The sequence below is a fragment of the Lynx rufus genome, unplaced genomic scaffold, assembly GCF_022079265.1.
Source record: "Lynx rufus isolate CCGP_SWC_20201006 ecotype Redwood Valley unplaced genomic scaffold, mLynRuf1.p SCAF_4, whole genome shotgun sequence".
NCBI classification, from domain to species: domain Eukaryota; kingdom Metazoa; phylum Chordata; class Mammalia; order Carnivora; family Felidae; genus Lynx; species Lynx rufus.
The window spans coordinates 62,235,020-62,258,779 of NW_025814856.1; the positions used below are offsets into that span (position 1 = coordinate 62,235,020).

The 23,760-nt window shown below is 56.6% G+C and overlaps 2 protein-coding genes across 2 annotated transcripts; one reads left to right on the forward strand and one right to left on the reverse strand.

The window, feature by feature from the left end:
• Positions 1 to 425: 425 nt before the first annotated feature.
• CCDC201 (coiled-coil domain containing 201) lies at positions 426 to 8,844 on the reverse strand. Its single transcript, XM_047095529.1, has 3 exons — positions 8,827 to 8,844; positions 2,909 to 3,334; positions 426 to 590 (listed from the first exon to the last, which is right to left on the reverse strand). The coding sequence occupies exons 1-3, from the start codon at positions 8,842 to 8,844 to the stop codon at positions 426 to 428; spliced, it is 609 nt and encodes a 202-aa protein (XP_046951485.1).
• A 10,657-nt stretch (positions 8,845 to 19,501) lies between these two features.
• Positions 19,502 to 23,264, forward strand: IGFBP1 (insulin like growth factor binding protein 1). Its single transcript, XM_047094716.1, has 4 exons — positions 19,502 to 19,841; positions 21,075 to 21,226; positions 22,127 to 22,252; positions 23,139 to 23,264. The coding sequence occupies exons 1-4, from the start codon at positions 19,502 to 19,504 to the stop codon at positions 23,262 to 23,264; spliced, it is 744 nt and encodes a 247-aa protein (XP_046950672.1).
• The last annotated feature ends 496 nt before the right edge of the window (positions 23,265 to 23,760 follow it).

The window sequence follows — 23,760 nt, forward strand, 5'->3', positions numbered from 1 at the left end:
CCTCCTCTCGACAGAGGGCCTGCACCCCCCCATCTGTTTGGTGGGACCCCAGCCCCAGGAACGCACTACCATAGGGGGGTTAAATTCTCACCACCCCCACAAAACCAGCGCCTGAACTGCCAGAACCACCTCCCGGTGAGTCGCGGTGTCTGACTTCCCCGGAATGCACCCTGAGCCTGCTGGGAGTGTGGCCCCAGCTCTGTGTTGGGGGGGGGCAGCTCACCACGCTCCCTGGTCCCTGGGTGGCCCTGGGGAACCCCCGGGGGCGGGGGCACCTGCTCCCTCCATCCCCTGCTCTCCGTTGGTGCTTCTGAGGGCCTCGCGTGGGATCGGAGTTACGGGAGCCTTAACTTGCCCCCCACCCAACCCAAGCATCACAGTGGAGAGGGAAGTGGTCAAGGTGAGGCCCGGGGGAGCCCCGAGGATCAGGGTTTGAAGCCGGTGGATGGAGGGCTGGCCGCGGGAGCCCCAGAACACAGTGCTTCCTGGCCCGGCCCCAAAATGCAGTCGTCCTCGATGGTGAGCTCGTGATGAGTGGCCTCCTCGATGTCCCGAAGCTGCCTGACTTCCCACTGCCTCACGCGCTCTGTCTGTGGGGGGAGAGGTGTCCCTGAGAAGGCTTACGTTGCAGGAGCCCTGGCTGTCGCTTGAGACGAGCCTCGTATGGCCAGCAGGTGCCCCGTGCAGGCTGCAGACCCCTGCCCCCCTGGGCTCCCTGGTCACCCGGTCCGTCTGCTCCCACGTGCCCCAACCGCCCAGAGGGCCGCATCCTGGTGTAGGGACAGGAGGGGTGGGTAAGGACCAGGGAGCCAGGTCTGACAGGGGTGCAGAGGGGCAGCTGGGGGGCCGGCTGGGCTTGTGTGGGACCATCGGCCTGGGGCAGACAGGTGACTGTCCAGGCTTGCGGCAGGGAGGCCCCCTGACCTGGGGGTCGGGGAGTGGGGAGGTGGGACAGGATGAGCCCTGCTTCTAAACAAGGGGGGCTCAGGCTGTTAGAAAGCAGAGCCGGGGCGGGGGGAGCTGAGCCAGACCACATGGGGGGCGTGCTGGGGCCGGGCCACAGAGGACAAGTCTGGAAGTTCTCAGCCCCTATGGCAGGCCCCTCCCAATTGCTTCAAAATGTAAAAAATAGTGACAACCCTCTGGGGGTAAATAAGGAGCAGGAGAGGCTGGTGCCCTGGTGTGCTGGGGGAGGGGGGCAGATGGTGGAACCGGAGGACGGGGCGGGGCCACCAGCTAGAGCAGTCAGCGCAGCTGGGAGCTCTGTGTCTGCACTGAGAGGGCTGCCCCATCTCTGGGGGCAGGTGGGGACCTGTGACCATCGCAATATCCGCCCCGCAGGGAGACCCTCAGGCCCCTTCCCTTTGTCAGCTCCAGAATATTCCGGCCAGGCTCACTCCCCTCCTGGCAGCAGGCAGGACCACTGGCCCACGGGGACACGCGCGTAGAGCTCCGCACAGCCCTGCGAGGCCGGGCTCCCAACTGCAACCAGGCGACTACAGAAGGCGGGCGGGGGCACCAGGGAAGCTCCCCCTCCCCCAGTAACGCCCCAGAGACGTGAGTGGAGCCAAGCGCAGGGGTTTGAAAGGCCAAAGAGAGGAGCCAGCGGGAGAGGCCAGGCATCCCGCGGTGACCTCAGAAGGTGGACCCCAGCACCCCTCTCGAGGGCAGATGAGGGGTAAGAGGAGAAAGCCACCGCCCAGGCCACCCCACACCCGACTTCCCCTGAGTTCCAGCAGATGTGGGGGGGACAAGGGCCTTGAGGGCGGCAGAGTGGGGATTTCCCCCAGGGAACCAACAGGCCCACTGTCCACCAGACACATCCCACCTCTGGTCAGCAGGACAGGCCAGCTGGAGCCAGCCGAAGCCCCACAGTACCCTTCTCAGAACCTTCTAGAACACAAGGGCGTCAGAGGAGAGGGTGACGCTGCTGTGGGCCAGGGAGCAGAGCTCACAGCAGGAAAGGGGCCCCGGGGGCCAGGGGAACGTGGGGGGAGGCCCCGGGTCTGCACTGAGCCACGAGGAAAGAGCCCACAGCTTCCTGGGCTCACCCACTCCACCTTAAGAAGGCCAGCAGGATTTATGGCAGCGTGTTCAAGAGTTTGGGGAGCAGATGGGAACTGGGGGGCACAGATGCTCCCCATGGGGTCACATGACCCCTCAGAGCAGGCGGGGCAGGCCCAGGACATCAGAAAGGTCTAGCAGTGAGGGAAGGGTAGCTGCCCTCTCTCAGGTCACAGCCACCTCCATGGGCCCTGAGCCCCCAGGTGGGGATGGGGTGGGGCTAAGCCGGGACAGGGCCAGTGTCCAGCTAAGGGCACAGTCAGGGACAGGGGTTGGGGACACAGGGATGTCAGGGACACAGGGACAGGGTTGGGGTCAGGTCAGGGACATGGTCAGGTCAGGGACATAGGGACAGGGTTGGGGTCAGGTTGGGGACATAGTAAGTGACAAAGGGCATAGAGACAGGGTCAGGGACACAGGGACAGGGTTGGGGTCAGGTCAGGGACACAGGGGCATGGTTGGGGTCAGGTCGGGGACACAGGGACAGGGTTGGGTTCAGGGTGGGAACACAGTCGGGGACAGGGTCAGGTCGGGGACACAGGTACAGGGTTGGGGTCAGGGTGGGGACATGGTAAGGGACAAAGTCAGGGGCACAGAGACAGCGTCAGGGACACAGGGACAGGGTTGGGGTCAGGTCAGGGACACACACACTCAGGGACACAGTCAGGTTGGGGACACAGTTGGGGACAGAGTTGGGGTCAGGGTGGGGACACAGGGACATGGTCAGGTCAGGGACACAGTCGGGGACAGGGTTGGGGTCAGGGTGGGGACACAGTAAGGGACAAAGGGGCACAGAGACAGGGTCAGGGGCACAGGGACAGGGTTGGGGTCAGGACAATCCTACCACAGCCGCCAGCTCCTTTGGGTCCCTCCTTCTCTTCCCCGAGGTGTTGGGGACCCCGGGCAACCTCAAGTGTGGAGACCGGCTCCGTGCTCCCCCGGACTCTGCCTGCCGCTGCCTCCGAGTGACTGAGGCGGGTGTAGGAGGATCTTCCTCGGGATCCCAGGGGTCGGAGGCGGGTGCCGGCCAGACGGTAGAAAGCTGCAGGTTCCGGAGGGTGGCCATGGTGCTCCAGGAAAGGCTTTCAGGCAGCGGGGACTCAGCGACGGGGCTCCCTTCCGGGCGGTAGGGGACACGGCCCGGTGGCCTCCTGTGCAGGCTGGGCGTGGCGTCCCGGGGGGTGCTATGCTTTGGGACGTTTCTCGGGGACAGCTGACTCGTCACTGAAGAAGGACCCTCATCTTCTGTGGTGGACTTCAGCCCAGACACCTGTGGAAACGGAGCACGGAGGTCGTTTCTCTACAAGGTCACAGCAGTGAGCCTCCAAGGGCACACCCTCCTCCTGGGCCTGTGCCCCTGGGTGGGGAGTGCGCCGCCCAGAGACAGACCCCAGCGCAGGGCGGGCCGCACTCCTCCGGCTTCGCCTGGTCTGCTGTTTGGTCAAAACCAAGCCCCAGTCAGAATGGTTTTAATGATAGAACCGAAAAACAGACGGCTTTCACGTACAGACACTTGTTTTCAGGAGAAAACTGCAAAAACGTCATCAGTGAATTCATCTTAACATTTACACTCAACATAAAGGAGCAGGAGTCTGGGCGGAGGTGCATGCATCGGGCAGGTGTGCAGGGTGGGGGGACACAGAGGGTCCCCATCCTGGGTCCTGAGCCCCCGGCCTGCAGCAGTGGCTTCGTCAGGGCTGGTTCTTCCTCCAGAACAAAGCCTTGGTGGAACCCCTCACACTCCTGTGCTCACGGCTTTTTCTAGATGCTAACACACTGTACTCGGCAAATAGTTTTATCATCATTATAAAGCCATGGTCTGCACAGTGCTCCTTGAAAAGCTGTCACATCAGGCACCTGTGGGGCTCAGTTGGTTGAGCATCTGACTTCAGCTCAGGTCATGATCTCACGATTCAGGAGTTCAGGCCCCACACTGGGCTCTCTGCTGTCAGCACAGAGCCCACTTTGGATCCTCTGTCTCCCTCTCTCTCTGTCCCTCCCCCACTCGGTCTCTTTCTCAAAATGAATAAACATAAAAAAAAAAAGCAAAGCTGTCACATCAAAACTATGTGACAGATTGAGCAGTTTGTTTTTTGTAAGCAGTTCTCATGTGTCTTTTCAATACATATCAATTCGTGCTGTTAATTAGCACTGCACTGCATCTAGCCAATCTACTACCATGCTAGGTCATGTTCAAAGTCCAATCCCACGTATGGAGTGGGGAAGAGTATCAGTGGACTACAAATCCAATAAAGGAATAATCTCCAAAGTATGTGAGGCATTCCTACAACTTGAGAGAAAAAAAAAAAAACCAAATCATCCAATTAAAAATGGGCAAGAGACACGAACAGACACTTCTCCAAAGAAGACATCCAGATGGCCAACAGACGCATGAAAAGATGCTCAGTGTCACTCATCATCAGGGAGACTCAAGTCAAAGCCATGATGAGACATCACCTCACACCTGTCAACGAAGCTAAAATTAACATAAACAACAGGTGTTGGCGAGGATGCAGAGAAAGGGGAGCCCTCGTGCACTGCTGGTGGGAATGCAAACTGGTGCAGCCACTATAGAAAGCAGTGTGGAGTTTCCTCAGAAGGTTACCAGAACTACCAATGACCCAGCAATTGCACCCCCAGGCACGTAGCCAAAGGGAAGGAATGCATCACCCTGAAGAAGTGACAGCACTGCCTTGTTCGCTGCAGCATCAGTCACTATTCATCTCCAAGCTGGATCCCCCTTGGCAGGACGTCCCATGTGTGTTTTCGGTGGTGGGAAGAGCAGTTTCCAGTGATAGAGTCCATTGCTGACAGTGCTGCCCCAAACCATTAAGAAAGTGGTTGTCGCACAGGGTGCAGGAGGAAGCAGAACTCTTTCAAAAGACCAAGTGTATAAAATCTCCAAGACGAAATGACGCCGACATTCTGGGAAGCCTGCTGGCACCATAGGCGTGGCAGCGGCATGTCCACCGGCTTCCACACAGGGTGCGAACAGCGCCAGCGGCCGGTGCACCACACTGCCACTTTGTGGTCCTTGAATTCCCGCTGTGATGCGTGCATGAAGGGGTGTGATTGGGTAGGGACTGGGGGGAGGCAGAGCTGAAAAGTGTTTTAATGATGTGGAACTGGTCAAGGGCTAAACTTGTCCTCGAAGAAAGCGCAGATGCTCCCGCTGTCTCGTTCGGGATGCTGCGGGGGAGGGAGACCGCGGAGCAGCCTTCGGTTTGCCGTCTAACAAATCACACCGGCACTGAGCGGCTCAAGGCAGACGTTGGTGGTCTGTTTCTGTGGGCCAGGGCCCTGGGGTCTCCCGTGGGGTTGCGGTCTGGCCGTCCTGGTTGAAGTCAAACAGAGAAACAAGGAAAACTAGAAAGTCCAATTTCAACCTCTCTCTGGTCCTGCCCCGTTAGCGATTTGTAACAAAGAACAAAACCATGGAATACGTGTCCCGAATGCAAAGAAGTTCTTGTGTCATAAATGGAATCCTGATACACATGGGTGTGTGAAATCACCGATGATATTCCATGTCCCTGACTCTCTGAATGAGACACACGGCATAGATGCTGTGAGAACAGAGTTAGGTGTCTGAATTTCCCACAGGGGCTGAGAGCCAGGCCAGGGCAGGAGACGGTCTGCAAGCAGTGTGGGGGGAGGGGTTGGGTCTTGCAGAAACGTGCTCAGTGGAGGGTGCCGGGCATTCAAAATCTGACCTCAGGGAGCAATCAGAGCATTCCTAGGAGGTGAGTGCATCATCACTGGGTGGCTCGGGGAGGCACAAGCCCAGCTGGAAACAGAAAACAGGTCTGGCTCCACGTATGCCCGCAGGAGACACCCCCCCCCACCCCCACCAGCCCCTGAGTCAGAAAGCCAGGCTGGAGTGCCCTCCTGGGAGGGGGCCGGTTGCAGAGCTTCAACTGTGTAGCTCCTGGGCTGCTCCTGGCACCTCGTTTCCTTTAGCAAAAGCTTTAGAAATTGATTAACGTGAACTCAAACAGCCCGAACTGGATTTGCTCCAGAGAATGAGTCAGCGGTCTCTCGACACAACTGCCCCGTCGTCGGGTGGCGTGGGTGCATGGGAGAATTCTAGGGGCTCCGCACCCTCCCAGGACCTGGGGCTGTCCACTCCTGACGTCTTCTGTGGCTTTCTAATAGGTGAACGGCACTGTCTCCCAGCGGCAGCGCGGGCTTTAACGACCAGCGGGGGCAAACGCCTTTTCATTTCCTCGCCACCTACATCCCACGTGCGCATCTTCTTTGGTAGTCGAAGTCCAGGCACCCTTGCCCTGGCAGCAAAGGCAAACAATACGCTCGCCTGCCAGCAGGCTGGCGTTGGGTTCGAAAACACGTCCAGCTGCGGACCGTATGTGAAGCTGTGTGGGAGACAGAAGGCTTCTGAAAGATCCAAAGCAGGATGACAAGAAAGGCCAGGCAGGGAGGGACCAAGTAAACACAGGCAGTGCCTCTGATGTCATCGCTGGAAAAGGCCGAATGCGTGGAAAAAGACCCAAGACAGCCCCACGGTGTGATAGGAAACAAAAGCCAAAATGTTTTCCTTCTGGAATTACCTTTGCAACACATACCGTAGCATCGACACAGAGCAAAATCCACAGAGACGTATGGAGAAACGGAAATAAACAAGTCATTGAGGCAAGCCCACATTTTATTTATGTATTTTTGTAGCCCCTGGTAGATCAAAGAGAAAGAAACGATCCAAGTCCCATGAAGGCAATTGGCGCTTGTAAAGGGAAACGCTAAGCTATGCTACTTTATACAGGGACCAGGCTCAGGGCACACGTGGGGTGTGAGCACAGACCGGGGCTTCCACTAAAAAGACACTACAGGGGAATGGGGACACATTTTCTGGTTAGCAGAAGTTACTTCGAACTAACCTGTTAAGGAAAGCAAACTGAGCCAATAAACGACCAAATGTCGATACGCTTCTCCATAAGAAGAATTTGATACATTTTTGATTAGACAATGCTGTCACGCTGACAGCTTACAGAAAGAAGTGTGTGTCTGTAGCGATACATGGGCAATGCAAATGATCTAGACACACATGTGGGAATACTGCCCGGGGAGCTGGGCTTCAAATGAGCAGGGAAGGGAGTTTTTTCCACTGCATGTCGTTGTTCTGCCGGGTTGGTCACTTAGGAAAACAAAAAAATAGCAAAGCCACGCCTCTACCTTGTACCCCACATGAAAATAAATGACAAGGGACTGAGTATTATACTCTTTAAAAATTCACAGGTTACTAGAAATAAAAACAGGATTAATTTTGAAAAATCTGAAACAAATTGGATTGTTAGATCCTCCACCAGGATAAATTCCAAATGGATAGAAGGGGTAAATTTTGTGAGAGGGGCAATGAAATGGGGTCACTTATGTCAAGGGTGTTTAGAGGGAGCCAGGAGGCCATGGGGGGGGGGCGGGTCACACTCAATTCTCATGGTGCAACCATGAACTTTGAACTGTGCCAACCTCCATAAACTCCAAGGACTCACCCCAAGACCCTGCAACTTACTACCATAGTGGACTTTGCTCGGTGAGAGACCTAGGAACAATTCTGTTCAGCCAATCTGAGTTTTCTGCGGCCAACACCAATCAAAACTGACATAGACCAACATTCCCCATTGTCTTAAAAAAACCCTGAGTTCTGTCCCCAGGGGGACATGATTTGGGCTGTTCCCGAACTACAATTCTGAGACCCCCACATGAACACTTTTGTTTTATTTCGGTCCTGCCTCTTTTCTCTGTGGTCAATGTCAACAAACAAACAAACAAACAGAACTATAAAAGCACTGGAAAGAAATATGGGTGATTTCTCTGTAAATCTTGTCAGAAGTAAGGCTTTCAAATGATAGCTCACAACACAGAAGCCATAAAGGAAAATAAGTTAAAATAAATACATTTGAAACTTCTGCAAAGACAAACCGGCAATGTATTCAGTGAAAACACACAGCCCACACCTCCCATGAAAGGTAAATGAGAGGTTAATTCTCCTCAGACTCAGGAAAAAACCAAAACCTAACAAACATGCAAAGACCCTGAGCAGGTGGATGGATGGATGGATGGATGGATGGATGGACGGACGGACGGACACACACACACAAACACACACGTTTTTCTCATACACTGATAAGAAAAGGTCCCTATGCTTTGGGTACAGGCTCCTCCCCACCCCCCCCCCCTCCCAAACTGAGGAAAACTACAAATGTAACATTCTAGTAGAACATAAAAACATCCTTAGCCTGTGGTGGGGGCTGGGGAAGGCTGCAGGGACACCCACATCTGTTTAGTCCCTTACCCCGACACCACGGGAAGACATTACCTAGCTGCAAATGAAGATGCGCAAGGATAGGAGAAAGGTCCCCACTTGTCTGGAGAGGGAACCAGGCGAGCAGAGACTTGGGGAGACTTGGGGCAGCCGCCCAGACCGGCCTGGGGAGTGTCCGAGGGGTCCCCTCCCAGCCACAGCGCAGGGCTCTGGAGGGCAGGCTCTAACTCCCCCCGGGGACGCCTCCCAGCCCGGCACCCCGCTTTTCCGTGCGCACGCGGAGCGGGCGTCGCACGGGCTCCCCGCGGGGCGGACACCGACCGATCCGGCCTCCCTGACGGGCTGGGGGAGGGGCGGGGGTGCAGGACCCGGCACCTGTCTGATGTGTCAGGTGAAGGCGCCTCGGGTCTGAGCGCAGGGCGCCCCACATCAGGGGACGCGCGGTGACTCGGAACCACCCGCCGCCAGCGCCCCCCATAACGGCCTACCTGCGCCCCGGACTCCATCCCGCCTCGGCGAGGACACAGCCACCGCAGCCGCGGGCCCACGCGCCCGGTCCCAGAAGTACCCGCGGGCGGGACCCCACCTGCGCGCCGCCTCCACCTGGGCCCGTGGAGGCGCAGGCGCAGGGAGGAGCGTGGGCGGGCCGAGCCCCGAGGGTGTCCACCTGGTCGGTTCCACGCACCTGTGTGCGCTTCTGGCCCGAAGAGGTCAGGGCCGCGGGGCCGTGGACGCCGGAACCTGAGCCCCGCGAGCGCGCCTGGCGCTGGGTGGTCTACCTGCCTGTCACAGTGAGCTAGAGAGGGGACACCGTCACCCCGCCCTGGCACCCACGGCAAGGTCCGTGTCCCTGCGTCCTGAGCTAGGGAGCGGAGAGCTGGGTGGTTGTCAGAACCCTGCGGGACAAAGGGGCACCGGCTGTCAGATGGGCCCTGGCGGCTCCAGGACTGGCATCAGGGTGGCTCCTGGGGCCTGTGCTAGCCCTCTGCCGGGGAGTGCCCCCCAGGACCCCCACCCCATCCCCCCTGCCGGGAGCACCCCAGCCCCCTAACCCTTCCACCCCATCCCACCCCACCCCATTCCCCCTGCTGAGAGCTCCCTCCTGCCCCTCCACCACCCCCACCCCATCTGGTACCCCCTGCTGGGAACTCCCCCCACCCCACCCCATCCCCCCTACCTCCTCCACCCACTCCACCTCCCAACCCCTCCCCCTACTCCTTCCATCCCACTCCCCTACTCCACCCCCACCCCCTTCCATCCTCGTTCCACCCCCTCCACCCCAGCCCACCTCACCTCTTACCCCCTCTACGGTCTTCCACCCCACTCCCTCCTGCCTTTGCCCCTTCCCCCCACCCCAGCCCACCCCACCCTACCCCCTACCCCCTCCACTCCACCTCCTACCTCCTCTACCCTACCCCAGCCCATCCCACCCCCCCTACCCCCTCCACCCCCCCAAGCATTTCTGGGAGTGGGACTGAGGGGAGGGGTGCAGACAAGAGGCTAGGGGCCCACCTGAACAGCCTCTGCCATAGTTCATCTACACACCAGGTCGGCCTTGCAGAAACTGAGAAAGATTCACAGTCTTGTGGATTCATGGAAATGGATGATGGGTGAATTTTAACATCACTGAAATCCATTTCATTTTTATGTAACCATGACATATAATTAGTAATAATTTTTAAAAACCTCCCCCTGTATAGTCCATCCTTTTCCCGATGGGGAAAGTGAGGGCCACCAAGGGGAAGAGTTTGTTCAAAGTCCTGGAGTGAACTAGGTGGGGCTGCCTTGACATCCCAGTGTCCTGATGTCTCCTCACCATGTCAGGCCAAGTGGCCCCTGTCCTCCTGGCTCCCAAGGGTGCCTTGACCTCCAACCTCAGGGTGCCCTGACCCCCTGGCACATGGGTAGTGCTCTGAGTGCAGCGTAAGGCTCTTCTGTTTGTGTTTGTGACCAAAAACAATTTTGAAATCCGCAGAGTGTGTCTAGGGTCATGTTAGTCTGGCACACGGGCGTCACCTGTCACCAGTGCCCTTTGTTGCCGCACCGGGCAGCCCTCTGAGGAGAAGCATGGGGGTCCGGGCCAGTCTGTGGAGGTCCCCGCCAAGGGCCCAGCACATTCCTTGTGTGGTGCCCGGAATTGGACACCTCTCGCTGTGCTGAGGCTGAATTCAGGCGTGACTCAAATCCAAGCTGTAGATGCACACGTGCCCACTGGCCCGCCACACCGAGACCTTCGTCACAGGTGCAAATAATGCTCTTGGTGTCGGACAGTCCGCCTCAGAGCCTGGCTCTTATCACTTTGAAGCTGTGGGCTTTGGACAAGACATGCAGACAGCCTGGGTCAGTGAGCACGGCGCGCTGGGCTTGCTGACCGTGTGCAGGGAACCCCCCGCCCCCCAGCAGCGCCCGGCAGGCGGTAAACTCGGCAACGACAGCAGCTGCGTCCACGGTACCGCCGGCCTTTCCTTTCCACCTGGCTTGGGGCTTTCAGAACTCCAGCACCCTGAGTGACTGTGGCTTCTGCACTGGATATATATTTGTATTTTCTGTATGTTATGATCTGGCGTCTTTCTGGCTGGGGAGAGGCTCCCCGCCTGCCTGGGGCTAGCCAATCCTTGGAGATGGAAAAGGATCCAGCTGGGAGCTTGCCTTCCATACGGGAACTAGGCGTCCCAGAGCCACACCTCCTCCTCCATCTGGACGCGCGGCCCAGGGGACGATTCTCTCTGGCTTCGTCACTCCAGGGCCAGGTGCCAGGTAACTGGGGACACCCTACAGCCCTCTGGAATTATTCAAGGTAGCCACGCCTAAGCCACTCTTCCTCCTCTGCCCTGCCTTTCCCGTGGAAACCCCGATAAGGACCGTGGGCTTGGCTCTCCCCTCCTCCTGATCACGCTGGTGCCTCCCGGTGGCCCTGAGTGGCATGCTGTGTCTCCTGTCTCTAGGACCCAGAGTACAATGAACTTTCTTCCTAAGCCCCATTCCTATCTAGTCCTGTGTCCCATGGACTTTACTATCCCATATCCAACACATATATTCCTTGGACAGATTCTATGCAACCACTATGCTTATAGTTGCATTTGACCCCAGGGTATAAATTAGAGGCTAATGACTAATACTTTTTGTAAAACAACACAGAAAAGAAAAAAAAAAAACAACACTGTAAGCTTCATTAGTAATCAAGTAAGTGCAAAATATCATATCCCAAACACTGTTTTGAAATTATTCAAATGTGTAAAAAAAAAAGTCAGAATGCCTTCTAAAATGGAAAGTACCAGGTTCACTGGTGAATCCCACTGAACATTTAAAAAAGAAATTATACCAATTCTTCACCATCTCTACCAGAAAATATAAGCAGAGAAAATAATTCTTGACCCATTCTTTGAGGCCAGCATTACCATAATACCAAAGACAGATGAAGACATTACAAGATCTTTCTTGAACATAGATGAAAAATTCCTTTAAAAATACTAGCAAATACAACAATGTATAAAAAGAATTATATGTCATGACTAAGTGGGATTTATTCCAGGTGTGCAGGCTGGCTCAAGATTTGAAAATCATCTGGGGCACTTGGGTGGCTCAATTGGTTAAGTGTCTGACTCTTAATTTTGGCCCAGGTCATGATCTCACAGGTTTGTGAGTTTGAGCTTCATGTCGGGCTTTGTGCTGACAGCATGGAGCCTGCTTGTGATTCTCTGTCTCCGTCTCCATCTCTCTCTCTGTCCCTCCCCTTCTTGCGTGCATGCCCTCTCTCTAAATAAATAAAATAAAATAAAATAAAATAAAATAAAATAAAATAAAATAAAATGGTTTGAAAATCATCTAAGGTAACCCACTGCATCAGGCTAAAAAAATATCATTGTATCAATAGAGGCAGAAAAAGAATTTGACAAAATCCAATACCCATTTATGATACAAACTCAGTAAAATACAAAAAAAGACATTCCTCAACTTGATAAAGAATACCTATAAAAACCTAAACTAAGGGGCACCTGGGTGGTTCTGTTGGTTGAGTGTCTGACTCTTGGTTTTGGATCAGGTCATGATTCCAGGGTTGTTGGATTAAGCCCTACATTGTGCTCTGAGCTGAGCATGGAGCCTGCTTAAGGTTCTCCCTCTCTCTCCCTCTCTCTCTCCCTCTCTCCCTCCCCCCCATCCGTCTTCCCCACTTGCTCTCTCTCAAATTAAAAAAAACAAAACACCTAAGTTAAAACACAGTCAATGGTGAGAATCTCAAAGCTTTCCCACTGAGATCCAAACAAGGCAAGGATGTCCCCTCTCATCAATACTTTTTTTTTTAAACGTTTTTATTTTTATTTTTGGGACAGAGAGAGACAGAGCATGAATGGGGGAGGGGCAGAGAGAGAGGGAGACACAGAATCGGAAACAGGCTCCAGGCTCTGAGCCATCAGCCCAGAGCCTGATGCAGGGCTCGAACTCCCGGACCGCGAGATCGTGACCTGGCTGAAGTCGGACGCTCAACCGACTGCGCCAACCAGGCGCCCCTCATCAATACTTTTTAACATCACACTGGGACTACTAGCTGAAGCAATAAGGCAAGGCAAGGAAATAAAATGTATACTAATTGGGAAGGAATAAATAAAATCTTCTTTGCAGTTGACAAAAAGGTTCAATGAAAAAACTTCTGGAACTAATAAGTGATCAAAGCAAGGTTGCAAGATACAAGGATACAGTCAATCCTTTTTGAATAGACCATCAATGATTAAGTGGAATGTGAAACTAAAAAGCCACCATTTACATTAGCACCCCCAAAATGAAACACCTGTGTATAAATATTACAAAACATGTACAAGATCTGTATGAAAAAACTACAAAACTCTGATGGATGGTATCAAATGACTAAATGGAGAATAGGCATCCCATGTTCATGGATAGAAGCACTCAATATTTTCAAGATGTCAGTTCCTCCCAACTCAATCTACAGATTTGATGCAATCCCAATCAAAGTTGTTGTAAGTTGTGTTGTAGATACTGATAAACTGATTCTAAAGTTTAAAAAAAGAGGCAAAAGACCCAGAATAGCCGACACAATATTGAAGAACAGAGAGAGGACTGGCACTGCCTAACTTCAAGACTCTATGGCAATGCTACAGTAATTGCAACATATGCATCTAGAGCATAGAGAGGGGTGCTGCTGAATTAATTGACAAACAGAACAATGGAACAGTTTAGAGAGCCCAGAAATAGAACCACAGTAAACACAGTCCATTGGTCTTGGATGAAGGAGCAAAGACAATACAACACAGAGAAAGATTTTTTAATAAATGGCACTGGAAAAACTGGATGTCCACAAGCAAAAATATGAACCTAGACACAGACCTTACACCTTTCTCAAAAATTAAGTCAAATGGATCTTAGATTTAAGTTTAAAATGAAAAGCTGTCAACCCTTAGAAGATGACACGGGGAACACCCAGATCACCTTGGGTATGGTGACGAGCTTTTCACTACCAAATGCGTGATCCCTGAAAGAAAAAATGTAGAAGCTGGACTTCAATAAAATTAAAAACTTCTGACCTATGAAAGAAAATGCAAAGAGAATGAGAAGAAAAGCCAAAGACCAGGAGAAAATATTTACAAAAGATGAATCTGATAAAGGACTGTTACCTAAAATGTTACAAGAACTCTTAAAACTCAAAAACAAGAAAACAAACAACCTGATTAATAAATGGCCAAAGGCCGTGGTCACATCCCCAAAGAAGACAAACAGATAGCAACCAAGCCCATGAAAATTGCTCCACATCGCACGTCATCTGGGGACGCAAGTTAGCACAAGGAGGTAGAAGTGAGCACCTGTTAGAATTGCCCAGAGACGCCATCAACACTAAGTGGGGACGAGCACGGGATGCCACTCGTGGTGTGCACAGCGTGACCAGGGTGACAGTACCCCCATGCGGGAGAACACCACGTCCGCGCTGTGACGCAGGAAGACACTTCCCTGACGTCCGCGCCGTGACGTGGGGTAGACGCCCCCATGGGGTCCGCCCTGTGACGTAGGGGAGACGCCCCGTGACGTCCGTGCCGTGATGTGGCGGAGACGCCCTGACATCCGCTGCGTGATGGGGGGATGCCCCCACGTGATGCACTAGACTGTAACACAGCAGCGGCTTCACGTCCTGCTGGTGATCCTCCCCTCTGCCCGCGATCCTCCCCTCTGCACGCGGCCCTCGTCCTGTGAGCAGGTCGCCCCGCTGGCGGAGCCGTGTCCCCCCAGGCCTGGCCGCACCGGTGCCCACGTTGTTGCCGCCCCGCGGGTGGGAGAGGCCCCCCGCCCGTGGACGGGTCCTCCGGGTTGGGGAGGGTCCGACATGGCTGTGGACCCGTTAGGTGACTGGGTGCAGAGCGCAGCCCCGGGCCAGGGCTCAGAGCGGGGACCCCGCCCCCGCCCCCCCCCCCCCCCCAGGAGGCCCCGGGCCGGTCTCGTGCAGCGTTCTCTCCTCGCAGAGTCGCGGACACTTCTGACCCAGAGATGCAGGACATCACCGCCAGTGTTCCCCGAACACTCCCTGCGGACGGCCGCTCAGGGCCCCAGGTTCACGCGGGGCAGTGAAGGGCACTAGTGCCCCCTGGGAGTCCGCCTGCGGGGGGGGGGGGGAGGGGGCGGGAGGCCCCGGGACGAGCTGGGGGTCTGTCGGCTCCTGCGCTGTGCTGCGCAGCCCACCCACCCGCCTGCTGCACCCCTGTTCGTCGCCCCCTCCCCAGGGGCGCCCTCGGGTTCTCGCAGGCAGCTTGCAGCGAGAGCAGAGGGGGTTCCTAAGCCCGAGGCTCAAGCTGGAGCTCGGGGTCCCCCAAGTCAATGTCCCAGGGGCTGGGAATGTGTGTCTCCACCCAGGCCCGGGTGCTGTGAGGCTGCTCCAGGCCCTGACACTTGGGTCGCACATTCTGGAGCAGGTCATGGGAAGGAATGTTTGGGCACCGCGCACGTACCTGCACTTGGTACCCTGATGGTCCACGGGTTGTGCACGCGGGTTGGGTGCCCTCCATCGCCCAGGAAAGCCCTGTCCTTTCCCGGGGCCCCTGGGGCACTGGCCTCGGGTGTGCCAGTGGGAGCCTGTGTCCAGGATCTGGGCTATGTGGATGTGACAGGAGCAAGGCTACATCCCCACCTTGATTAGCGGGGAGTGGGTGTGCCTCCGTGTCAGGACGGTGCCTTCACACTCGGGGGACCGGGCATCGCCGGGGGGCTTGCACGGATTTACATCATCCCCGGTGTTGGTCGGGAACATCTTTTTGTTTTTTTTCCCCCGCAGGTTAAAAACAACTTCCCTGCGAGGGGCCTCTGGATGACGCGGTCCCGCCCGTTGGGAGTTTCACTGCGCCCTTGACCCTGCATTGTTTTTGTGAGCTCGGATTGCCCAATTTTCCGGCTGCTGGTGGGTAAATGGCATGCGGTGTGGAGGCCGACCTGGGTGACGGAAGAGTCCGTGTGGTTTCATCATCTGGCGGTGCCCCCGCCCCTGTGGGGTCCCACGCTATAGCTCAGGGTGGGGGCCCCGCCCCTTTGTTCAGGGCTCACAGTGCCCCCTCACAGGTGGGGAGACCGAGGCCCGGATGTGGAAATCCCAGGTGCCAGCACAGACAGTCCTGCTGGGAGGCCCGGAACTTCCCCGACCTGCCCATAGGCTGTGCCCCGAGTCCCGGACGCAGCAGCTGACATCTGTTCCTGCAGCTCCCGCGGCCAGAGGCCGATAGGCAGGCAGCGCCCAGATGGGACTGGCGAAGACCATGCGTGCGGCCCAGGCCCTTCACGTCCCGTCTGCCTGGGGGCGCTGGCCACCCGCTCTGCTTTTCTCAACCTGGAGCAGCGGTTTCCTGCCCTGTGCAGGTGGAGACTGTCTCCCGGGAGGTGCCATGGCATCCCCCTGTGGCTGGGACTCCATGAGGCTGAAGTTCTTTCTTGCCTGGTGGATGTAATGTGTTCGGCACAGAATGCTTCCCGTGTGTACCCCCAGGCTGCCTTTCCACTCTGCCCCCGCAGATACACCCCGATTACCGCTGAATGTGGAGTTTGTGACCCTCCCTGACGTTGCATGCCCACAGGCTGTGATGGGGCCAAAGTGGGCTTCACCCCAGATGGTGAGATCCCAGGGAGGGTCCTCTGGCAACGCTGATGAGCATGGTGTGGTGCCAGCTGCATACAGTGTGTCTATAGGAAACCTTGATCCCCACTCCCCCTGCCCCTGCTCTCCTGGCTTCGTGGCTCCTGGGTCCAGTAGTCACTGGTCAGAGGGGCAGGGCACCCAGCCTAAAGGGACATCAGAAGGAGGGTCTCAGTGCTGGTCTCTGGTCTCCGGGCCTGCCACCCTGGATCTTTCTGGAGCTCTCTTCTGACCAGCACCCCTGGCCCTGCCTAGACCCTCCCCTGGTGGCTCTGGGCCTTAACAACAGGACCTGAGCCTGTCGCACAATATTTAGGGCCTTTGTCTCCTGTTCCATCTGCTGTCTTTCTAGCTTCTGGGCAGGAGACCCCTGGGTCCTTTCCTGAGCACACGGCCCTCTTCCTGGTCCCTGCTTCACCTACTCTACTGTTGGGGAGGCCCTGCTTCTCCTCCGAGACCTGCCTGGGCTGGCACCTTCTGTGGGAGTGCCCATGCATGGCTCGGTGCCCTCTCTCCTGCTCTTGGCCGCCCCGCTCTGGACTCTCCAGGAAAGCAGTCATGTCAAGGACCAGCCTGTCATCAGCCCTCACGGGGCATCCCTCCTGCCAGGCTGTGTGTGGTGATCGGCTAGCCCGTCCTCCTCACCTGGCCCCGTGCTTGCGCGCACTGCGAGGATGGCCCCCCCTCTTCGTGTTCTCTGCTGGGGGAAGGACAGGTTGCTAGATGGACACTCAAGACAGGTGCTGGGAGGCGCTGGGAGAGGTGGCTGCTGGAGGGATTAGGGATTAGGGGAGGCAGATAAGGCCTCGAGGGTGTAAGACATGCATAACATGATAGGGGCTCCCTATTGGCCCACCCTGCACTCCGTCTCTCCAGTAGGGGTGACTGGGCAAAGTGGCCTCTGACTGGGAGTCACAGAAGTCACGGTGGCATGGACTTGGGGACGTGAAAGGCCGGGCAGAGCCGTGACGCCCATGGGGGGCAGGAGGACCTGAGACTCACAGACAGGCTCCGACCCCTGGAAAGAGCAGCCACCCACAGGACAGACAGACAGGTGGCCCCTGAGGCCTCCAGGAGGACCCGCCCCACTTGTGTTGTTGTGGCCAGAGAAGAGGAGAGATTCTCTCTGGGTTTGGTGGCCATTTGGTTTCTTACTACTCCTCTGAGGCAAGGAGTGGCAATTGACATTTGGGAAATCAACCTACACAGAGAGGAACTTCCACTACGTGTTGGATGAGCGAGACCAGGGGTGGGGGTGGGGGCCTCACTGGGCAAGTGCACAACAGGGTGCACTGTCCAGGGCTGGCACTGGCCCACACACAGTAGGCGGGCCCTGAATGTGTATCAGACCGCCCTCTCTTTCACATACGTCTTTAAGGGACCATCTCAGGTGGACCCCACAGATTCTGAGGGGGGCAAGTCAGAGAAAATTCAGAGCACAAGTTCTTCTTGAGGGAATGGAATCATTGAGGAAACCACATGAAAACTAGCATTCAGGTAGTCGAAAGCATCGGTTGGCTCCTCACCCAGACGCTGAACTTTGCTCTGTAAAAATAATGACAAACACGACCTTGAACTTGTAACTGTGGTGATTTCCGCCGACCTTGTTTTGATTGTAGCTGGAGCCGTGGACAGGGATACAGCAGAGCAAAGACGAGGGTGCTTACGCCAGGCCCCAGGCCCGGCCCAGTAGCTGCAGGGGGAGCCGGTAGGTTAACTGTGATTTGGTTACTCTTGAGGTTGATGATGCGAAGGATATGCAAGTGTCTGACTGTGTGAAATGGTGTCGTATTCACTAGTAACGTAAATCCAGAAGGGTAAGAGTGTGCACAGGGGAGGCCAGTCCCTCAGGGACCTGATCTCTCACCCGTCCGCACCAAGGCAGGCACTGATCCCGGTGTCTTATCTGTTCTTCCCCCCTTTCCATGAATTTAGAGTCACAGAGACATGTCTCTATTCATATTACCTTTTTTATACAGACATTGGATATTCTGTACTGTCCCGGGGAAATTATTCTTAACTTATAAAACTTCACTGGTCTTGGGAATTTCTCTATGTGTGAATGTCGAGCTGCCCCCTTGTTGTTAACAGCCGCCTAGTTTCCGGGGACCTGGCGTCCACCTGCTGGTCCTGGGGATGGGCGGGCCCACTTCTCACTGCCTTTAAAGGTACAATGACTTTTTTGCAACCTCAGAGGATAGCCAGGAAATGGCAGTTTTCACTAAAGAAAAAGACTCGTTAATCAAGTCTGGATAAAAATTTGGTCTGCGTGGGAAAGTCAGGAAGCCCGGGGTCTGGGCTCCTTTCTGCAGCCCTGGCCCTGTCTCTTCATGGGCTCTGAGTTCTGGTCCCTTCTGGAAACCAGTGAGCAGTCTCTGGGGGCTGAGGTGACCCTGGGGAGGAGGGTGGCACCAGCCCTGGGGGAATGTCCCTTCCCTCCCAGCCTCCCTCAGGGGAAAGGCTGTGATGAGTGCAGGCCGTGGGACTGGAGGCCTTCCTGCAGACGGAGAAGTAGTTATGGGCTTCGTCCTAAAAACTGCCCAGGGCTCCTCCTTCCCTCTCCCTGGGCCTTGGTTTCCCCGTTTGAAAACTGGCAGATGGGCTGGCCTCGCACATCTCCTGACTTCTCCCCTCGGGTCTGTGGACGACCATGCTGCTTGGCGGGCAGGGGGATGCCCTTGAACAAAGCAAGCGCTGGCCGTGGGCTCCTGGTTACAATTGCACTTTTCTCCAGGTCAGAACAGTAACAACAGGACAAACACGGCTGGAAACCTGGACCGGTAACCCTCCCTCCACCCACGGTTTGCACAGGGCCTTGGGCGCACGAGCAAAACAAACTTTTTTTTCCAAACTTATTTTGAACGCCAGCCCTAAGCACGCAGCGCTGGCAATCATTAACCACCGGCTGAGGCGGGGCCGTCCCGCACCCTTCATAAGGTGCACGCGGCTCCCAGGGAGCACCGAGCGTGAGCACCGGCCACCGCACCCCCACCGCCCACAGCCAGTGCCAGTGTCTGTCCGTCCGCCACAGCTGCCTGACGATGCCCGGGGCCCCCGCTGCCTGTGCCTGGCCGCTTCTGCTCCTGCTGGCCACCCGGCTCAGCGCGACCGCCGGGGCCCCCCAGCCTTGGCAGTGCGCGCCCTGCTCGCCTGAGAAGCTGGCGCTCTGCCCGCCCGTGCCTGACTCCTGCACCGAGAGCGCCCGGCCCGCCAACTGCGGCTGCTGCTCCTTGTGCACGCTGCCCGAGGGCACTGCCTGTGGCGTGGCCAGTGCGCGCTGTGCCAGCGGGCTCAGCTGCCGGGCGCTGCCAGGGGAGCAGCGGCCCCTGCAAGCCCTCATCCGCGGCCAGGGCACCTGCGTGCCCACCGGTGGTGACACAGGTATGACAGACGCCCCCGCGGGGTCCCCCCCCCCCCGACCTGTCCTCCCACAAGACAGATTAGGGAGGGTGGACAGGGGCAGGGGCTCCACCGAAGGAGTGGCTGGTCGGGAGCAAAGCGGCCGGAGGCCAGAGCTCGAAGGGGAGAGGATCTTCCGTCACCCAGACGAGCCCCACCACCGCGGTCCTGAGGGAGGTGCCCAGGAAAGGGGAGGAGAGGTGGAGGGCCCCCACAGCCCTGTGGGAGAGCTGGGGGGGAGGGTGGCCGGCCCTCCTTTCCAGGGCCTGGATCCTCCGGGGAGGCCTGGCGTGGGGATCCCTCCTGCCAGACCCCTGGGGAGGGTTCGGAATGTCCTTTGTAAGGGACTCCTGTGCAGACTGTGCTTTCCCAGTGTTTACAGAACATAATGTGAACGCAGGCTGTAAACCTCGCTACGTTCACCGCCATAGAAAAACAGTGTTTGATGTGTATGTCGCCTCCAAGGACAATCAGACCTTTCCTGAATTTAGCAGCAATTTATTTGTAGTGGGAAGCAGAGGAAACACCCCTTCCTCTACCCCCTGTCCCCACCTCCCCATCAGCAGGCAGGCGGACGCACGTCCTCTGTGACTCTCTGAGGACTCCCACAGTCTCGTACTCTGGTAGGAATTCACTAGGGTGCGTGACCCTTCCGAGGAGGGACCCCGTTTTTCTGCTGGTTCTCTAACTTCAGAATCAGTAAAATGGAGTCACCTCAATGGTCCTCAAAGGAGTTGGGTCCCCAGGGGCCCTGCAGGAAAGCCAGTGGCTTCCCCCACCTGCTGCTTTAGGAGCAAAAACCCAGGAGGCCCTTGCTAGACCCCCAAAGCACAGAATTGCTATTGGGTCATCACATTTCCTGGAAACTGTCTGATGCATCTTTAAAGAGGAAGTGGGCAAGGGGCACCTGGGGGGCTCAGTCTGTTAAGCGTCCGACTTCGGCTCAGGTCATGATCTCCTGGTCTGTGGGTTCGAGCCCCGTGTTGGGCTCTGTGCTGATGGCTGGGAGCCTGGAGCCTGCTTTGGATTCTGTCTCCCTCTCTCTCTCTCTCTGCCTCTCCCCAAGTCATGCTCTGTCTCTCTGTCTCTCAAAAATGAATAAATGTAAAAAAAAAAAAAAGCTCGACCACCCTTGGGGTCCCCACCTGGATACACTTGAGGGGGCGGGCAAGGTGCTCGGGGAGCGCTCACGGGTCCGGGTGCTGTATCTTTCAGATGTGATGTCGTCCTCCGAGAGTGCAGATATGACCCAGGAGGAGCTCCTGGAGAATTTCCACCTGATGGCCCCTTCTGACGACGACACACACATTCTCTGGAACGCCATCAGTAATTACATGAACAGCGGGACTCAGGTCGACACGTGGAAGGTGAGGCCCGGGTGGGTGTCCAGTAGGGCAGGCAGGCTCCGTGGGGCCCCAGGAATCAGAGCTTTCCTTCTCAAGGCGGGTAGACGCTGCCCACAGTAGCTTTGTCTGGCTTTTCCCGCAAAGACTTTGAGCGGAGAAGCCTGCCAAGTGGCTTCGGCTGCAGCGTCTGGCCCCGGGCCCTGGAGCTCAGCACAGGACTTTATGCCCCGTCCACGTTTAAAAATGGTGGTCAGATGCGCATAACATAAAATTTATGACTCTGGCCACATTAAAGTGTGGTTCTGCCGCCGTCCCCCTCGAGAACGTGTATCTTCCCACGCGGAAACTCTGTCCCCGCTTGCTAAACTCAAACTGCCCGGTCCCATCCGATTCGACGGCCGTTTCCAATTCTGCCACGGGAGGGCGACCAAGAACCAGAGTTGGCGTGAAGAGCTGGTTTGTGGAAAAGAGCGAGAACATTGCTCTGGCCACCAGGCACACCCAGAAAAGCGGAGGTTCTGACCCATTTCCCTGACGCTTCAGCGTCTCATCTGGAAGTGATGGAGTGTGAAGAAAAGTGCTGTCTTATCTCCAAGTGCCAGGCGGACAGCTTAATCCTCGCTTGACCTGGCTTCTGTGAAATAATGAAATAGAGGAAAGGTGTTCATAATCCAGAACTCTGTGCTGTGGGAAGAGCTGTGGAGCCCCCACAGGGCAGAGGGGTAGGGGAGAGGCCGCGAGGGTGGGGGAGCTTCTGTCTCCCTGCAGCTGTGTGGCCTGCGTTCAGGGAGGGCACCCCATCTTCATCTTGACAGCTCAGAGAGCCGCCAGCCCCCTCCTCCGACGGGTTGGGGGGCAGCTCTGGCCCGCCCCCAGAGCCTCCCAGACCCCTCCCGTCAGTCCACTTTCCTGATCTTCCAGGGGCCCTGCCATCGGGATCTCCACGAGGTGCTGGGCCGTCTGAGCGAGGAACAGCAGTCGTCAGGACAGCTTTACAGATTCTATCTGCCCAACTGCAGCAAGAACGGATTCTATCACAGCAGACAGGTGCGCGCCTTGCCAAGGGCTATCCTCTTGGGGACCGTCCCGTCCGGGGCATCCCTGCAAAACCCCTCTTTCCTCGCCGGGGAGGGGGCCAGTCCCAAATACGCACCGTAAAGCCCCATAGCCGACCACATTAGGTAAAGAGCCACCCCTCGGGACTAGGGGCGGCCAGATCCCGGGAGCCTGAAGACCAGCTCCGTGGTCACGGCCAGCGGGGGACCCTGCGCTCGGCCAGGGGCTCTGGGTCAAGCCTGAGCAGGTGGGGGATGGGCCCCTCAGGCTCCAGGTCTGTCTCATCTATAACACAGGAGGAAGCTGGACTTAGGAGAGCGGGTGTCCCCTTGGACATGGCTTCCTGCCTTTCTCCCCACAACGGGAAACCGCGAACTTCGTTAAATACAGTAGCGTCCTCCAGCTTGCCACATAATCCATGAGATCAAAACCAAGCCTACACTTCATTTTCAGGGGCTCTTTAGGACTCAGTGAAACACAGGCTCTGGGGGTGTAGCCAGGGGAAACTGAGGACGAGGCAGAGCTTTCCTGATGAGGAATTTGCCAGGGAGTCCGAGGGGATGGCAGCCACCCACGGGATGTACTCCTGGGCTCAGCGACCCCACTGTCAAGGCCACAGATCAGACAGCCGTGCACACACTGTACCCTTTCGCACATGCGTGACGTCCTTGTCGACTACACACTCGGCCTCGGTCTCCATTTTACAGGGAAAGCTGGGTAGGAGGGTGTTGGGTGAGCCCTCGGTCACGGTTGTGGCCACGGCGAGCTGGCGTGCCCGTGGCCAGGCGCTCAGCCGTGGTGCTGGCGAAGCCCCTCCCCGCCCCAGCTTTGCGGGGGCCACCCCTGACCGTGCACCTCGTGTGTCCTGCCTCTGCAGTGCGAGACGTCGCTGGACGATGAGCCAGGGCTCTGCTGGTGTGTCTACCCATGGAGCAGGGAGAAGATCCCGGGGTCCGTGGAGGTCAGAGGCGACCCCAACTGCAGTCAGTATTTTAGCAGATAGAGCTGCCAGCAGCTGTGCTGTCGTCCGTCACCCGCCCCCCCCCCAAATATTTAAGTATGTAGCATATTTATACTCTAGAAACGACACACTTCCCTCTCCGTGTGTGTATGTGTATATGAGCACACGTGTTGCTGACACTTAAAGCTGTGTATTTATTCCATGTACATGTATCCTTCTACATGGTCACTCTGCCGTGTGGATTTGTATATCACGAGACACGTTCACGTCGCTGGGTGTAAATACTTGTAACTCCTCCGAGCGCCCTGCTCCTGCCTCTACGGAGCAGGGGAAATACAGCCTGGAAAGTGCAGAGCTGAAACGTGTGGCAGTGATTGTTTTCAGGTGACCTAACGGGGGTGGTTGAGCCGTGCCGAGAAAGGACTCGGTCTGTACCCACAGATCCGAGCGAGTGTCAGTTCGCAGGGAGAGTTCGGTGCCGATCGTGTGACCAGAGCTGCGCGTGGTGGTGTTACTCAGAGTTAAGATTGTCTGCGCA

What these genes read in the sequence shown, in the direction of transcription:
- IGFBP1 (XM_047094716.1), top strand. Translation starts at nt 19,502, where the DNA reads ATGCCCGGGGCCCCCGCTGCCTGTGCCTGGCCGCTTCTGCTCCTGCTG. An exon ending in GCCCACCGGTGGTGACACAG is followed by an intron (nt 19,842 to 21,074) that starts GTATGACAGACG and finishes TGTATCTTTCAG; the next exon opens with ATGTGATGTCGTCCTCCGAG. An exon ending in CTCAGGTCGACACGTGGAAG is followed by an intron (nt 21,227 to 22,126) that starts GTGAGGCCCGGG and finishes CTGATCTTCCAG; the next exon opens with GGGCCCTGCCATCGGGATCT.
- CCDC201 (XM_047095529.1), bottom strand. An exon ending in CAAAGGAGCTGGCGGCTGTG is followed by an intron (nt 591 to 2,908) that starts GTAGGATTGTCC and finishes CTCCCCCCACAG; the next exon opens with ACAGAGCGCGTGAGGCAGTG.